The sequence below is a fragment of the Serinus canaria genome, chromosome 9 (assembly GCF_022539315.1).
Source record: "Serinus canaria isolate serCan28SL12 chromosome 9, serCan2020, whole genome shotgun sequence".
NCBI lineage: Eukaryota > Metazoa > Chordata > Aves > Passeriformes > Fringillidae > Serinus > Serinus canaria.
This window is the reverse complement of record NC_066323.1, coordinates 6817835-6835892: the sequence shown is the minus strand read 5'-3', so window position 1 is coordinate 6835892 and position 18058 is coordinate 6817835. Positions and strand designations below refer to the sequence as shown.

The following is an 18058-nucleotide window of genomic DNA, read 5'->3' as shown; positions in this document are numbered from 1 at the left end:
TAAACACATTAGCACAGGAAGAGAATGTGTAAATACACATAATATAATTAGCACTTTCACTAATGTGTGGTTGTACCTTTCATACCTTATAACTGCCACTAGAAAACAGAGTATAAAGTGTAATTATAATCTGTCAGAACTAACATTATCACAAATTCTAATTGTATGTTTTTGATAAAGTTTAACACTATTAATACATTAATTTTGACAGTTTTTTGCAACCTCACTCGAGTCTAAGAATAAGCTAGGTTATTTTCAGTAGTTAATTTTTAATCAGCTCCATGTTTTCACAAATTAGGCCAATTATTCTCAGTTAGCAGAGAACAGCATTAACAAAAATATTTATTAATACTAATGTTTGTAAAGATCTATTTCTTAATAAAATATAGGCACTAGGCATAAATTAACCCAAAGAGTTTCCATGCATGCAAATCACTTATCTCCATGGTTACATGAGCTAATAGACTGATGTTTTATCCAACATATATGCACCAGAACATTAATCTATTATTCAAAAAAGCAGCAAATCTGTGTCTTTATGACCAAACATGTGCTGTTGTTGGATGCTGGCAACACAGCCTGTTGTCACACCTGAGAAACACCAGAGATTGAGAGGGATCTGAGAAGCACCCTTGAGTGATGGGTACAGCATCCTGTACCTGCCTGCCTCTGGACAACCAGAGGCACAAATTCCCCAAAGTGGCTCTTCCAAGTCTCCAGTGCTGCAACTCATCCCCCTCAATTTGCATTTCAAACTCTCCCATGGAACATTTCTTTGCACACAACACACGAAGGATGTTTTCACTTTTCTACATGAAGTGTGCAGGCCTGTTTATCTGTTCCTGTTTAAGATTTCCCTAATAAAATTCAGGACTTAGCCTTGCCATGTGGTTTCTTGGAGTGGAAATCCCAGGCCCTGCCATTCCCATCACTCTGATAATGAAGAATTTTAGAATAAGTGTTCCTAACCTGGAATCTATAGAAATGGTTGTGTGCAGTTTCACATCAGTGATTTAAGAGTATTTTAAGTCTACAGGATGACAGAAATATCAGTAAGGTCTAAAGGAATGAAATCTCTACCACCTCCCAGGGGCAGTTAAACGTGTCAGGGTTTTGACAGTAACTAGGTAGCTGCCAGCATCTCCAAAATCACCTTGTGCACTTTGTATTTCTGAGAATGCCCTCCTATTACTGTCTTCAGGCTTCCCAATAGTCCCAATTGCCCCAGCAATGTATTCCAAAACAAAATCTGAGCATTTATTTGTAAAATAAAGGATTTTTATTTGACTTCTCTCAAAATTTCCCCTGGCAATTTAATATTAATTAAAATCTGTTGAGCCATATGGTGACTTTTCTTTTTCTTAACAAACATTATGACTTTCATATTCTCTACCATGATTTTTTCCATTTTTGCCATAACAAACAACAAAGCTTAGAGAGATCATAGCACACAGACATCACTGGTTCAAATATTAATGCAGCCACAGAGACAGAGCAAAAGGGAACACAAAAGAAAAATGTTTTCAAAGCATTTGAAGCAAGTGAACCTTGTGCGATTATCTATGCCCTGCAACAAAACAGATTTTCACATCCATAAACAGAGCAGAGTCAGAGAAGATTATGGATCCTGGCACTCACCTGTTTCTAAGCTGAAAAGAACTTGCCTTTATAAGCATGGTACAGAATTACACATTAATGCTTTCTGTGGCACCCAGCACTGCGTTTTTTAAGTTGCAGCGTAACTGAGCAATAAGGATCATACATTGATTGCAGGTTAGGACTAGATGGAGAGAGAAACCATCTCACTGAAGCTTCTTGTGAAGAGTGGGAGCAGAGGCAGAGTTTACACCTGTGGAAGCAGAGCACTTGGGCTGAACCATATTTGAATCACAGCTCCTGAAGCAGGAGAAGCCCCTGCAGCCCCTGTGCCCCTGCACAGCTCTCCCTCCATCTCTGCTCTGCACCGACTGCTGCTCTGCCAGCTTCCTCCCTGACCAGTGCCAAGTGATTTAGCCCCTGCTAAGGAAAAAGGCAAAAGCTGGATCTATCTGGCTTTACTGGATCACTCAAATCCTGCCAAAATGTGACATCAACGTGCCATTGCATCAACAAATTGTGCAACAAATTCTGCTTCAGATGCATTAGGAAAATGCCTGTAACGCACTACACTATTAATCTCTAGCATTTGGATCTTGACAAATTCTACCAATGTTTGTCCTGCACTCACAAATAACACAGCATGAATAACCATTGCTAAATTAACAACTCTTCTACTGTAAGTATGATTTTCATACCCGGTAGAAAAAATTTAAATCACAATGCATATACTTAGAGAAAAGAGATATTGCTACACACTGGCATTGACAAATTTCCCCCAGTTTTACCCCTGAGAAAAACACAGGAGTCTCAGACTTAAAACAACAATAACAATAAAAAAAAAGCCCCAAACAGTAAGAAAAAGATATTTTCAAGTGCCTTAGAAACATTCAGCTACTACAGTAAACCTGCACACTGACACAGGAATGGACACTCTGTATCTACTGTAGTCAGAGTGAAAAATTGCACCTCCAAGATTACTAAAAGCTCAAGAGTCTAATAAATCTCTACAAACAGCAAAGACATCACGGCTCCAAGTTTAAAAAGGGCTTGGTTGTTTTCACCTGGATCTAAACTTATAAATTGAGCACAAAGGCTGCCAAATATTTACATCTGGAAAATCTGTTCTCCATATCATGTATTTTAAGTGAAACCATGGGAATTCAAATCGGATATTTTCACCTATCTAAGCTAAGTCACCCTTTGTGAAATTTTACAGTAATATATGTCTAACATGTATGGACAATCCCAAAGACGTATTTTAAGCTCATCAGCTCTTAATTGAGGTTTTCAAAGCAGCTTAAGGGATTTAGACAAAAAAATATTCATTTCTTCTTTCCTTTTGTCACCAATACATGGCTAAACTCCTCGGCTGCTCTGAAAATCTCAGTGAGCTGGATACATATCCACTGGACGTAAGAGAACTGTCACTTTTGCTATTTATCTAAAAGATGAAATTCTTAAGCCTAAGTGAAAAAAATAATTGGATAGATTTTGCTTATGCCATCACTGAAGAATTTACGAACTCGTGTTCTGCAAAACCCATTTTTTTAGCTGAATGGGAACACTTCAAAAAGGCTTTTTTAGTCAGCTGAAATGAGAGCTGTTATGATACAAATGTGCTGCTTTCAGGAATAAGAAATCTATTTTGCATTGCTCTAGTACAGGAGCACATTTAAGGTTGTATTGCTCTGGTCTATCAAAAACATCATAAAGTTCTGTGTAGTTTAATAGTGAAACTTAAGAGCTCAGAGCCAAGAAATTACACAATCTAGCAAATTCCAGGCGCTGGAGGTTTTCTGTGCTACTGAATATAGACACACGGGGTAGGACAGAAATTTACGATGAAATTGAAGCAGCTGCTCCTTTTAGCAGATGGGGAGTTTCAGGTTTGAGGTGGCGAAGTAGAGAAAAAAGCTGGATCCAAGATGATGCAGGTGTCTCCTTCAGGATTTAGCCAGGCCTGTTGTGCCAGTTTACAAGGTCAGAATTTTGCACGTACGGGCCGGTGCCAGATTTTTGCCTATATAACAGCGTCTCTGCCAAGCGTTGAAAAACGCTACTAAGCGATACTACCAAGGCAGAACAAGAGTCTCCTGACATTTTCTGGGAATCACAAGAGATCACGTTCGCTCTTCATACGCAGAGCACAAGGTAGGGCCCGGTCCTTTTGCTGAAACCCGGTTAATTGCGGCCGGGAGCGCGGCGCTGCCGCTCCCGCTCCGCGGGCAGCGACATTCCCGGGATGCGCCCGCGCCGGAGCCGCTCCCTGCGCGCCCCCTCCGCTCCCATACGGGGAGCGAAACCGCGACCCGCGGGGCTCCGTGTGCCACAGCCGGGTCCTGCCGGGTCCTGCCTCCGGGACGCTCCGATTTTTGCTGATATGCTTAGCCGGTTTTTTGTGGTTTTTTTTCGCGTTGTTTTGTATTTTTTTTTTCTTTTAATGACTGCAGCGGGAGCCGCCAGCCCTGGCGGGGCGGTGGGGCCGGGGCAGCGCGGCTCCAGCGGGACCCCGGCGGGCTCCGCCCGATGGCCGCGGGGCTCCCCGCGTTCCCTGGATGCTGCGCGCTCCCCCTGCGGAGGGAGAGAGGGAGGGAAGAAGGGAGGAGAGAAGGAAGGAGGAGGAGGGAAGGGGGGCGGGAAGGAGGCCGGGGCTGCCGGCGGGAGGCGGGGGAGGGCGGCCGGGGCCGCCAGGCCGGGGCGGTTGCAGCGGGACGAGGCGCGGCGCGGGCGGGCGGGCGAGGCCCGGCAGCAGCGGCGGCCCCGCTCCGCCCCGCGGCTCTCCCCGCCCGGCCGCCCGCAGCCCTGCCCGGGTCCGCCCGCCTGCCCAGCGCCCCCGAGCACTGCCCTGGGCAGCGCCGGCACCGCCTCGCGGGGGAAACACCGGCAGCGAGGCGAGAGGGGGGCGCCGAACAGCTCTGGGTTAATGAAACCAGTACAGGAGCTGCCAGGACAAATTTTGCTATTTAGCCAAAAATAGCTCGTTCAGGGTTAGGCTTTTTTTTTTTTTTTTTTTCCTTTTTTCTTTTTTTTCCCCCTTTTTTTTATTTTTCTTTCTCGTAGCCGAGCGGCCGGAGCAGTGCCCCCCGCGCAGCGCGGAGCCGACCTGCCGGCCTGAGGGCAGCCGCGGCACGATGTACCAGGGACACATGCAGGTAAGCGGCCGCGCACGGGCAGCTCCGGGCGGGCTCCGCGAAACGCGGCTCCGGGAAGTTTCGGTGGGCTGAGCGGAGGGGAGATGCCACCCTGGCACTGTGCAACAAGTGACCTGGTGCGGTGTGACCGTGACTCCGGCTCAGGGCCGAAGGGAGCGGCGTGCCCGGGGCTGGCGCTGCTCGGCGGGGGAGGATGGCACGGGGGTTCTGTCAACTTTGTAACTAGGTGAAGTTCTCCGTGTATTTTTCCGTGTGTGATGCCTGCTTGTTCAAACAGATTTAAGGGAGTATTCCGGGGCAAACATTGTTATGGCATTCTTTAAGTGACACATGTCTCCTGCCATCCTCTTGATGCATCTCTTCCTGTATGTCAAGTGAAGGGCAAACAATAAGGGAAAAGACAGAGCACTTGCTTTGCAAAATCTGCAAAGGTTTCACAACACACTCAAACTGTCAATTTGCTCAGTGTGTCGTGTTTAAGGGGGATGGATTTCTATGCCTCCCTTCCGACACGGGATGAGGATTAATTTTGCTAAGCCACGGGATGACTTTGTAGAATGAATTCAAACACATGGCGAACAGACTTCAAGATTTTAGGCAGAAATCTTGTCTGATGATCCTACTGATCTACGTTGCCTTGGCAGGATACACCCCTCCCTGATAAAAACATTCCACTGCCTTGGACCTGATGGCTTTAACCTTGACTCCCACTCTCCTTCACATGGCTCTTCCTTGGAAAGCCAAGTCTGTTTTGAAGGAGGAAGTGTCAAAGTGGAGTAAAGGTTTTCATTGATCTCCCAAATTCGTTCCTTTGCTTTGACCCAGTCTGGCTTGGTGTTCGCTGCCAGGAGCAATCAAATGCTTTTATCACGCACCAGCCTTGTGTGTGGTGTTAGCACCGAGGCTGTTCGGAGGGGAGCTGCAGCCTCCGGAGGTGTGAGCTGACCACTTGCGTTTGGTTTGCACAGCGTTTAAACTGGGGGGTCATGGGGGACAGCAGGAGTGTCAGAGCCCGGGTCATGCACGATAGAGATAAGGCAGGACTCTGATCCAGCACTGCCTTCCAGAGCTGAGGGACACCGGTTACTCTTTCATGTTTGTGTTATCTGGTCGCAGCAGTGATAAATAATGTGACATAACACTGCTGGTAACAGGAGAGCAAACAGGTTTTACCAGGAGATGTAATCAATGCAGGGAGTGTGCGTGTTAACATTTATTTCTGATAATAAGGTTAAAGCACAAAACCAACCCTATAAATAATGCTGCTGAATGGGACGTTGCCAAGTAGGTGTTTACATCCTTTAGAAAGTAGAAGTTCTTGGCTGTGAGTGACATCTTGCAAGATTTCAGCAGACATACAGCACCTTATAAAAGGGAATCCAATGGAATCTTGAGGTTTCTCACAGCACTGTAAATTTTCTGAGTCATTCAAAGACAGAAGTCAAACTTGCAATAGGAAATAAGGTCAAAACATGCAAATGTGTTGTGACTGGTGTACTTCTTTAATTTTTTCTTACAAAATACTTGTACTTTTCTAGCTCAAATATAAATAAATAATAACCAAATTCTCTTAAAAGGCATGCTGAAGTAAAAATTCTATTCCTGTTGAATATACTTATAATTTTTAAAAATAAAAGCCCACCTCAGTTCATCATCCAAACTTTTGAATATATTTTTGTCCTAACAGGAAGCATTAATGAGCTTCAGATAACATCTACAAAGCTTAAAGCCTTAAGAGAGATTTTCATGTTCAGTAAATCCTTAATTAGACCCTTTAAGTGAGTCAGGCAAAGACAATAAAAAGCTAATTTCCTTGCAGTGAGATGATCTACTGTAATGTTGATTAAACCATGTTACCATACAAATACATGTAAAAAAAAAAAAAGAAAAATTTCAGTACATTTTAAGCATTATAGGTTCTTTCTTACTACCCATGACTTCTTATAAGACTTTTACTAACTTAGGAAGAGCTATTTGCAATTACCTTTTAATCTAAAGTAAGGTGAACCATAAACCCATCCCAGTTTGGGTGGATCAAGTCAGACACATAGGTCAGCACTCCGGACTCCTAAACAAAAATGATCTGGTTTTTAAAGCACTGAGCCCTTCTGGAAAAGAAGGTGGTGTTTAGCTGGGGAAACTGCACTGGGTACATCCAAATGCAAACTGATGGGCCAATATCTGACACCTGATCCTACATGCCTTAGAGCAATCGCTCTTCTGAGCTTATCAGAGTCCAGTGTAGGATCTGATTTAGAATTTCAGTAATCATTTTCTTTCTTCCTACTGTCCTGTTCTCAGACATAAAAGTAAAATCTGCAGAATTAATCCCACAGTCCCCTTATTTTCAAAGATGCTTGCAGAGCCCATGTTTCACTAATAACCTGCTGTAACTCGGCTAATTCTTGGAATACTTCTAAAAGGGGAGAACCTTAACAACCCTAACAAGGTAATAAACATAATTACAGAGATTGGGATTTTACCTATCTTGGAGAGGCAACAATCATTATCAGCTCACTGGGGAATTTCTGACAAAGCTCAGTAAATTGTGCAAGTGTAGATGAAATATAATTTGCATTTAAGCTCTGCTGAAGTCCACTGCCGAAAGTACTTTACCACATCAGGCCATAATGTGTGTATCTCTTCTTAATTTTTTGTTTATAGTACAGATTAGGTTTGTTGTTTGTTTTTTTTTTCCCAAAAGGCAGAAAATCTCTTTGTTTATTCCAAAGACCTAGGTTTATATTTACTTCTTACTGGTTTCCAAGTGAAGCCTCACAACACAGGAATACTAAAGAGGTCCTAAGCTAAAATTCCAAAGGCAATTTAAAATATCTAACAGGAAGGTATGTCCTGCCTCCACATTTCCAGGTGTCTTTCTGTAGGTTTGCTTTTGCCATCACTTGTGCAGCAGATGCTTTCAGGTGAAACACCAGGAGAGAGGTGAAGTGGCCTTCCACAGAGCCAGCACCACGAGCAGCACTAGGATGCAGAGAAGTGCAGTGCCACGGGAGCTCTTTCAAAGCTGTCTCACCATCCTCATGAAATTCAGCCTTTGATTTCCCAGTGTTTGCTGGTTGGGCTTGCACAGTGACCACAGGGACTGCCAGGGGTCCTGAGGCAGCAGCTGCCCCTCCTGAGCCCCAGGGGTGACACTTCTGCATGAGAAAGAGAACTTCAGATGAGATGCATGGGTTGTTTGCCCACAAATGTACAACCTCAGTTATGTAAGGAGTCCTGTTTAATTCAGTAGATGTAGGCTCTGACAGGATGGAACCTGGTGGATACAGGAGCACACCCTGGGATTCACAGATAAGGCAGAGGAGCCAAGTCTAAATGCTAAGCTGTACAGGTGAAAGAGAGCATTTGTCTCTTGGGATAATGCGTGCCATCCTGTGTGTGTGGTTTTCCATCTCCAACAAAACAGTAGCAGACCAGATGGGAGCAGAACATAAGCTGAGTTCAACCCCCAATCACTGCTCTCAAATTGCTGTCATTTTAACCACCAACTCTGAGATGTTTTAAAGTTTTTACAGCATATTATAGCCCTGGTACCAGTCCTCCTGTTGACTTCCATGAAATTACTATAAATGAACGGGGGGCAAATTTCAGGCGCAGAATGGGATTTGCACAGCATTTGGCTTCCTATGAAACTCAAAATATGTGCTTTCAAAACTGTTTGCCCTGATGCTGTATTTAGTCAGCCTTCTCCAGCACAAATGCTTGAACAGAAGAAGTGCTTTGCCAAATGTTGGCATGGGATTATATATATGGCAGAGTTATGTTTTGAGATGGCTTAATTTAGTCAAAGCAGAAATCTTGACCACACAGGGGTATCAGAGTTCCTCCGGCACTTTTTTACAGGAGCAGGCTTGTTAGTCAAGATGCCTTGGCCAAGTTCCAGATCAGATATTTTGTCTCCTAAACTTTTAATTGCATAGGCAATCAGCTTCATGCCCTTAATTCTTGTGTTGTGATATTTAGCAGTGTGCCATTGGCATTTCCTATTTACATGAAATGATCCATATTAATCATTCCCATTTTGTTTCAATTTGTCAGACACACACCTCTAGGATCATAGAGGGTCTACAAAAAAATAAGTATGTGTACATCAAAACTCTTGCAAGTTGGATCCTCAAGGGCTTCCCATGTTTTAGTGGGCATGAAAAGTATTGCTAAATATTTTATAAAAGGCATTTTTGCACTGATTTCTCAGCATTTAAGACACAGTTAAGTCACCGAGGAAAGGAAAGCAGAACAATCTCAATATGAACTGCTGATGCAAATCCCATTTTGGTTTACTTAGATACCTATTAAAAATATTTTAACAGTGTTGGTGACACTGCTACCTAAAGTAAATAAACCCCAAGCTTTTAAACAGTTGTGAATAAAAAAATTAAGTAATGTGCATTTTTACATTAATAAAACAGCCCACAAAGAATATGCACAATGTAAAATTCAATTCAATGCTAACCTGAATCTCTGCTTGGCTGTTAATACCAACATAAACTTATTAACTTGAAGCTACAAAATTTTAAAAATCTGGGCACATGTCTGGAATCTTAACTGATCTCTAGTGGTGTCTATGAATCATAACTCCTATCCTAGGTAAAATTACATTATGATAAACTGATAATATTTTATTATTACAACTCTTTTCTAAAAGTACTCACAACACTGGGGTAGTCTTTATGTTTTCCATTTTGCCTTGATATTTTCCAGTATTTCAGTAGCAGTCCTACCAGGTTTTGAACAGCAGATTATGAACTGCTTGTAAATTGAAAAAAGGTAAAACTAACGAGCTCACTTTCATAGAATGAAGTTAATTCAAAGACAGTAGATGATAAATTGCATTTGGCAAAGGCACAGACTGGAACTGTAAAAATTGTGAGCATTTGCAATGCTGGTAGAGGAAGCATTCCTTGAAGCTGTTGAGCAGTTTTACAAGAGCCTAATCTTGAAAAGGCTCAGAAATTCTTGGCTCATGCTGTATTTTTACTGGATATAATTTAGGAAGAACTTTTACTAACTAACTAAGGATCCACTCTTCTATTCTGGAATTAAATTCATTCAAAAAATAGAAAAACAACAGCCCCAATGTAGTCCCTGTCATATAAATATAAATGTTAGTCTAAACCCAGTATATAACTTTCACCAGAGGCACTGTTTACTCAAGAACCATGCTGTCCTTTATTTTTTTAATCTACCACTACTGTCACAATTTACTATGCAAAGGAGGAGGTTAAAAAGTTGGGCTAAAGTCCACCAGCTGTATCAGGATGAATTGTTCATATAGAACAATGGGCATGAAAGGATGGAAAAAATAATTTGTGCAGAAATTTAGACTTCAGAAAATGCAGTCTCATAACTCAGCTTTAGATTATTTTGTAATTTATAATAATCTTGTTTCTAAGCAAGCTTTAAAAACAAGGGCGTTGATGTAAAAACCAGGTCCATTTAAAATCCTCTATCCAGGTTAATTTGCTACTCTTTTTGCAAATGTTGAAAATGAAAAAGGCAAAAGCATTGAAGTAGTGCTTAGAATTAATCTACCCAGCACACAATGTACATACTAGTTGTTTGTATCACAGAATCTAATTTTGCACAGTCTGTTTCAGAAACAGGTGATGCAAAACTGAGAGAAACACTTGTCTTCCAAATCAGAGTAATGGCATGTAAACTAGGAGGTGACTTTCTGTAGCTATGGATTTTCATCATTGTCCAGTAATATTTCTAATAAAATGCCTAAGGATCATAAAGACCAAATTCAGCAAATTTTTCTGCCAGGTTAGAATTATTATAAACAGTCTAACATTTCATTGCTCTGCTCTCAGGCTTTTGAAGTTCTGAGTCATTGGTACATTATTTTTACTTCCAGTGGTTTATTTGCATATAAATAAAGTAAATTCTAAAATATCAAGTAAGTGAAACTCATTATACGCAATGGAAAAAAAAAATCCATGTCTCATCAGTTTACCCATGCCCAAAATTACAAATCACAACCCAAAGTTTAATGTTAGCCCCTGAATGTGATTTTCCCAAAGTTTGCACAATTAATCACGTATCAGCATTGCTGCAGTTCCTCTCAAAAAAACCATTTTGAGCCAAAATTCTGCAGGTTGGCATACAGATGTAAGCATTAAGTTTTCTTCCTCTGCTTCTCCATTGCCTGTCACGACACTCAGATTGGCCACTGCTGCTCCTCTCTCTGTCCTGTTTGCTGATTTTCTCCTCCTTGCTGGAGTTTGAAGGCTTTCATGAGATGTTTTCCCTCCTGCTGGCCAGGGCAGGGCAGCCGGCTCACCCACCCCTGGCTGCTGCCTGCAGCAGGGGCTGAGTCCCCTCTCAGCACCCCTTGGGCACAAAACAGATGGGTTCCACAGCCAATTCTGCTCGCTGGGCAGTGGCTCACTCACATGAGTACAGGGAGGTGAACTGGTGGTGGAAGATTTCTCACCAGCAGAGCTCCCTCTTCACAAGCTGTGTGAGGGTTAGGAAGCAATGGGGGAATGCCATGAAAAGGGAAGTAGCCACCTTCAACAAAAACCACCTGAATTTTATCTACAACGTTTGCAGGGTAGATCTGTTCACATAAACTCACTTTTCTCACATGCTTCTCTATTTTGGCAATCCCTAGGGGAAAAGAGCCACACTAAATAAAGTGTTTGTGAGTTTCTCTGAAAAACGTGAAACACTCTCCTGCTTCATGTTCACTTGTCTAAGAGCAGTCTCCTGTCTTCTGGTTCATTTGTGCTCATGTTCATTTCATATCCTTTCCCTTTTACACCTCTTACCCCAATATGGATGTTGAATACAAGTTACCAACCCTTCTGGACAGCAATTTTCAATAAAATATTCATTTAGAACAGAATAACATCTATGCATTTAGAGCAACAACAAAACCATGTGTGATAAGGAAAGTGCAGTGCAATGAATTTAGGCAAATTACCTTCCTTGATTACATTGGGACTTTGTTTGCTGTTATGAGATGCATAAAAGAAACTCAAATGCTCTTGTCCATTGACATTAAAAAATTAGACCTTCAGAATTATTTTGACATGCATTTACTATCAATCATATGGCTTTAAAGACTTCAATAGTTTTCAAAAGCTGAGGAAACAAACTTTAAAATTTGTCTCACCAACATTAGAGCCAGCTGTATCTTAACCTTCATATCAGTGGATCTAATTTGAAATTACAGTGCTGTAAAAAATGCAGTAATTTGCTTCCAGAGCTCTGTCAAGTAGTGAATACAGCATTTCCTGGATAGGGGTAGGAAAGCTGTCACAAAATGCCTTTTCAAATTCACCATTTTCTGACTTTTATTGATATAAAAGATGTATCAATAGATGTATCAAAAGATGTATCAATAGATGTATCAATAGATGTATCAGTAAAAGGTCCCGGAACTTTTATTCACTGTTAATTAAAAATCAATTGAGGGGAGATACTGGCCCATTTAAGCTTAGCCTGAAATACAGAAATATGGTTCTCAATAAGCCAGGCTGAATGTTAGAGTTTAACTTCACAGAATTTCCTGTGGTCAATTTTGCTAATATTAGTGTAGGGACTAACAAGGACTACAATAAATAGAAGCTTTTTGAGTATTTCTGACTATTATGTAAATCTGAGAGTAAACATCACATTTTGATATGTTAGTAATCTTTCAGAACCTCTTAAAGCTTATATTTATTTTTTAAAAATCATATTTTAAACAAAAGAACAGATTCATATTATTTATGCTAGATAGGATATGACCTTAGTCCTCAATATTGCCTTGGACACCATGGTTATAGGAGTAATGACAGAAATGTGACAGAAATTATTAATAAAATAAAAATACGACTTGACATGTGTCTCATCAAAGTGACAGGTTATTTCTGCTGTCATTCATGGAAGTTTAACAAGGAATATAGTTTTCCAGTTGCAGGCTTGAGATGTAGATGACATATTTCATTTTTTGCTGTTTGTTGTCTAACTCTCCTTTTAAGAACCAGGACAATTTTAAGAAGGCTTTGAAAAAGGAACACAAGAAAGAATGTATAATAAAAGAAAGGGGGGAAACTATGATGAACAACAGAGAAAACAATGCAAAAGTATGGAAACTAGGAAATAAGTGACTGGTGGTTTTGTTCTGAACAGTTGATATTACCACTCTACCCAATCCAGGTAATGCACACAACATGACAAGTTATATACAGCTGGAAGAGATGCATAGGATTGCCTGAACCTCTGCAAAGAAAAGAAATCATAATTATTAGAAGACAGGTAGATACAACATGGAAATAGTGAAAGAACAATAATCCATGTAATACTCAAAAAAAGGATTACATGCTGTTCAGGAAAGGCAGAAAAACAAAGGTGTTGGTTATATTAAGAACTTGGACCAGAAAATGAGCAAAAATTTTTTAAGAAGCTTGACAACTAATATTTTCAATTTTTATATTGTTGAGGTTATGCCTTAACACAGAGCCTGAAGAGCACTCAGAGGATGAAGATAAAAGAGGCAGAAGGAAAAAGTACAAGTTGCCTAAAGTAAAACTTATTTAGATCTTAGAAATATATTAAAGTATATTAAAACAATCATAGGAAGTTTTTTGGTTGTCTCATGAAAAAGGGGGAGAAGTAAAACATACTCAAAGTGGCATCTGTATTATGGATAACCTAATTTATGGTGCAAAACCAAAATGTTTAAGAGGGTATGAATTCTTCAGCTCTTACAAATGTGTTATATTCAATTGCAGACTTGGTAGAAAATATGTTATAGTCTAGTTACAAATGTGAACAGAACAACAGAAAGTATACCAGATTTAAGAGAAGGTGAGAAGAATGGTTAGACAGCTGCCCAAATACCCATATGGCTATCTGTAATCTTCAAGGTTTTAGGGAACAGATTCCAAGGAAAACTAAACAAACCTAGACGAAAAAAAAAAATTGAATTTGTCAAGAAGTTATTTATAACGTCAGAGTAACCTGACAGCATTTTCTGTTATCATACCTGGGGTTTTAGGCAAGGGAGGTATGACTGGCATGATCTGTATGGTCTTTGGTAAGCATTTGTTACAGTGTTACAAAAGAAATTATTATTGAAGTTTGAGAAAATAAAGAATAGCAGTAAATCTGTAAAGAAAGCAGGAAACTCATTCATGGGGAAATGAAAAATAGAGCTGAAGGAAGGACTGTCAGACTGAGGAAAGTTGAGGAGGGAAGGATTTTGTGGATCACTGTTGGAAGTGGTTGTTTCTGATGTTTTCTCCACAAACACACGAGAAGCAGGAAGATGGTGACTGCATTTGTTGATTACTCAGTGCTGGAAAACATTGTCAATATTGGGAAACATTCACTACTGCTGAGCTCCAGTCACCACACAGAGGGACCTGTCTGTACTTCAGCAATAAAAATACAATTTCATTTTACACTGTCATCAATAACAGAAAGCCTACCCTAAGCCATGGACTATCATTTAGAAATTACTGAGAAGAACGACTTGCACACACATAATGACTGCACGTTGTCGATAAAATACATCCATAAAAAAGACAGATGCAGATTCTAGTTTTAGAAGAGTTTTTTCCAGAATAGTCAGGAAAACATCAGTGCCAGTTGACAATGCCAGCAGCAGATTTTCAGTTGAGAATCTTGTACAGAAGAGAGGCATGGAAACAGCTCCAAAGAAGGATGATCAAGGAGAAGGGAGAGTCTATCTTGCAAGAAGAGACCAAAAGATTTTGGCTTATTTCATTGAGCAGAATGACAGCTCAGCAGGACCATAATCACAGCATGTAAATGCATCAGGGAGATAAACACCAGATATGGAAAAAACTAAATTAGCTAAGAACAAAACTGGCATGGAAACAAATGGATATTAACCAGCTGTGAATAAATTTAGGTTGGAAATTAGAAGAAAGTTTCTGATCATTAGAGCAATCAAGACTTCCAGTAGCCTTCCAACTGGAATAGTGGAAGCAAAAAACTAATTACTTTTAACATGAAACACAGTCAGTTTCTGAGAGATTTGGTATGACTTCCTGCCTATGAGACCAGAAGATTGAAGCTCCAAGGAAGGAACAGCACCTTCCTTGTCTTACCAGAATCACAGAATGGTTCAGCTGGATCACCTGGTCCTACATCCCAGCTCCTCCAGCAGGGACGTCCAGAGCACATGGTACAGGATTGTGTGCAGGTGGTTCTGGGGTGTCTCCAGTGAAGGAGACTCCTCATCCTCTCTGGGCAATCTGTTCCAATGCACAGGGAATTTCTTTCTCATGTTCAGGTGGAGCTTCCTGTGCATCCATTTCTGCTCATTGCCTCTCGTTCTGTTGTTTGGCTCCATCAGAAGAGCCTGGTGCATCCTCTTGACCCCCTCCCTTTTGAGATTTATACAAATGAATGAGGTCCCCTCTCCACTGCCCCTCTGAAGTCCTCTTCAGAAGTCTTTCAGAAATTGCACTGTCAAATTTCTGTGACTTCAGCAGAAACACACCCCGAGTCTGGTTCAGGAAAACCAAAATAGTCAACATCAAGAAGTCAAAAGTCTTCCTGCTACAGCTGTGGAAGGTTTGACTGTATTCACAGTTTGAGTAACCTCCTGCTAAGAGACCCACACAGGCAGTGACAAATTTGTACCACTTTGCCAAGTCCAAAACATTATTTTGAGTAGAGCTGAGCTCTAAAGTTTGAATATTCTCTCTGCCAGCTTTCTTATCAAGTCTCCCACTCTGCTGAACTCATGTGTTTGCTTCATCTGAGACCTTTACAATCAGAGGAAATGTATTTCCCCCATACAGCTAAACTCAATGGCTCATGTTAGACACTGAAGCCTTTCACCACCTCGTATTCATGTGGGCACTGAGGGCTGGAAATCACCAGCTGTGTCAACATTGTGTAACAGGAAGCTTAAATGTATTTCAATAATATCCAAATTTTGTGTGCATGAGGATATAAACTGGAACCCATCAGAACCAGCAGGGATATTTTCCCTGATGTTGGCTGAGTCAGGACTAAGCTCTTTTTCTCTACTACCACAGCTCAGTTTTCTCTCCTGAGCTCTAGAAACCAAATGCATTGGTTATTACTTAGAGCATGTGGTCTTAAATAAGGGAACTCTGTTTTCTGTTTTGCAGTCCTAGTCAGGAAAATCTGCTGAACTCACTTTGGACTGCTCTTTTGGAAGGGATCACAAAGCCACATCTTAGAGTCAGTGCTCCATCCCTGTACTGAGTCAGAAAATTACTTCTGGATTGATTCAGGCTATAAAAGTATCTCAGAATCTGATTTCTGGAGTTCCTGTCCCATCTCATATCTGTGATTTGCATCCCACAATGTATCAGGGAGACAGATGTCCCTGAACACTCCATCACAATCTGATAATATCACTGCAGCCTTGCAGCTCTTGGTCATTATCAGTTCTGTGCTGGAGTGTACTGAGCATCATTCTGCTACTCAGATCTTGGAATTTCAAGACTCACACCAGCAAAAGAGTTTCCAAATAGGTGAGATCACTGGATATTGGCTAGACAAAGATATTCAAAAGCATATCACTACATTTACTGAGCAGGGGAATAAGTATTTTCCCCTGCCATTACACAAAAAAAAGAATTTTTTTTTCCAAAGTGTTTTATAGTTGTCAAAGAGAAAGCAAATTTCACTGCCTTTTTCTCAAGTAGTCACTGACAAATACCAGAAATAAAAATGCAAATAAAACTTCAAATAATTAACTCAGACTCATTAATCATCACAGAAAAAAATGTATATTCAGGTTGTTGCATATAGATTCTGTGTATTTTCTAAGCACCAAGCAAGGCAATTTCATGCAAATTTACAAGCAAGTATTTACTATTCCTTCATGCACACAGACATGCTTGTGTTCCATCCTGTGTGTCATTTGGAGAATTAGAGAGTAGATGTTACTGATGTGGCCAACCAGACACGATAGGCACAGGCTAGAGAGACCACAAATACCAAACCTGAATTTAGCAAATGGCTGAAACCTATGGACAAGGTGTTCCCAAATCTGCAAATACAAAACACAGGACCAATAGGGGGTTTTGTGACTTTTACCCAGCTCTGTTCACAAGGAAATAGAATTCTTGGCTTACACTAAAACAAAATAAACAACCAACTTTTTTTTCAACTATGGTGTCTGCATGGTGCTTTCAGTATATCACTGCCAACAGGCTGTCTTTGTTTTCTGGTCTTTCTTGCTAAAACAACAGTTCTGAAAATTAAAATCCCATCTAGCATTTCAGACAAGAAGGTAGTTGCTATCAACTGCACATTCTTTTGGAGAGCAGTCTGCAAGGAGTGCAATAGAAACACATACATTCATCTACAGGGAAAAACTTACATAAAACATTCTAGCATATGTTTCATTTTGAAACCATAGAGAAGATGTCTGGATTCTCATTCCCACTTACTTGAAAATTAAATACTCACATATCAAAGAACTGCAAATACTTTACAAAATATTACAGATCAGTTTGCCACACTGGGCCACACCAGCAGTCTTCAGGAACAAGCTGACCTTGCTGGATTTGCTGTTGGTTACAGTGAAATATTATTCTGGTTTCTCTGTTTTTCATATATAATGCAGAAAAAATTACAATGTATTGCCCCTGGCATTTTTTCCAAAATAAGGTGATTTGGTTTCAGAGTGGCTTTCTAAGTCTAACAACACATAATATGAAAATTATAAGAGGACAAGGAACAGACTGGTATTGATATATTGCAAAAAAACAGCTGCTGTACTGATCTAGATATTCAGAGTGGTTTTTCAAGATACAGAGTTGTGAAAAGGTATGAAGCAGAAGAGTTCATGCAAAGCAGTAGAACCAGTTTGAGTAACTCTAAGAAAAAGGCCAGAAAGGGGGGGACTGTCAGGAGCAACAGTCTGAGCACACCACTTGGAGCATGAAGGGATCCTAGTAACTAGCACACATATCAACTGGAAGCTTTGAAGAACATAGCAAGACAACCTTGTCAAAGACTGACCTGATGAAGGAGTTAAAGGCCTCAGAAAGGTGCATTTTCTAGAGAATTAAGACATTTTAATCTCCCTATCTACGTTCAGAGGAACCACTTTAGTGCACACTGGAATTTAAGATTAATTCCTTTATATTACTTGGGACACATCCTTGCCCATGTGATTCTCAGTTTATTGTGGTGTCAAAAAGCAGCTGTGAGAGGGGCCAGGCAGGTGACACACATGGCCCCAGGTGCTGGAGCACTTCTATGGGAGGAGGAACCTGCCAAAGGCATCCTGAATATCACTGTGGCCACCAGCTGCTTTAACAGCTGGTGTAAATCTC

General features: G+C 40.7%; 1 protein-coding gene across 4 annotated transcripts in view; it reads left to right on the top strand.

Moving 5' to 3' along the window:
- The first annotated feature begins 4421 nt into the window (after window positions 1–4421).
- PEX5L (peroxisomal biogenesis factor 5 like) overlaps window positions 4422–18058 on the top strand; it is a 103639-nt gene continuing 90002 nt past the window's right edge. For all 4 annotated transcript variants that reach the window (XM_050977995.1, XM_050977994.1, XM_050977993.1 and 1 more), the window contains exon 1: window positions 4422–4751. In XM_050977995.1, coding sequence (XP_050833952.1) covers window positions 4731–4751 — 21 coding nt within the window. In that variant the 5' untranslated portion in view covers window positions 4422–4730. The remainder of the gene's footprint in view (window positions 4752–18058) is intronic.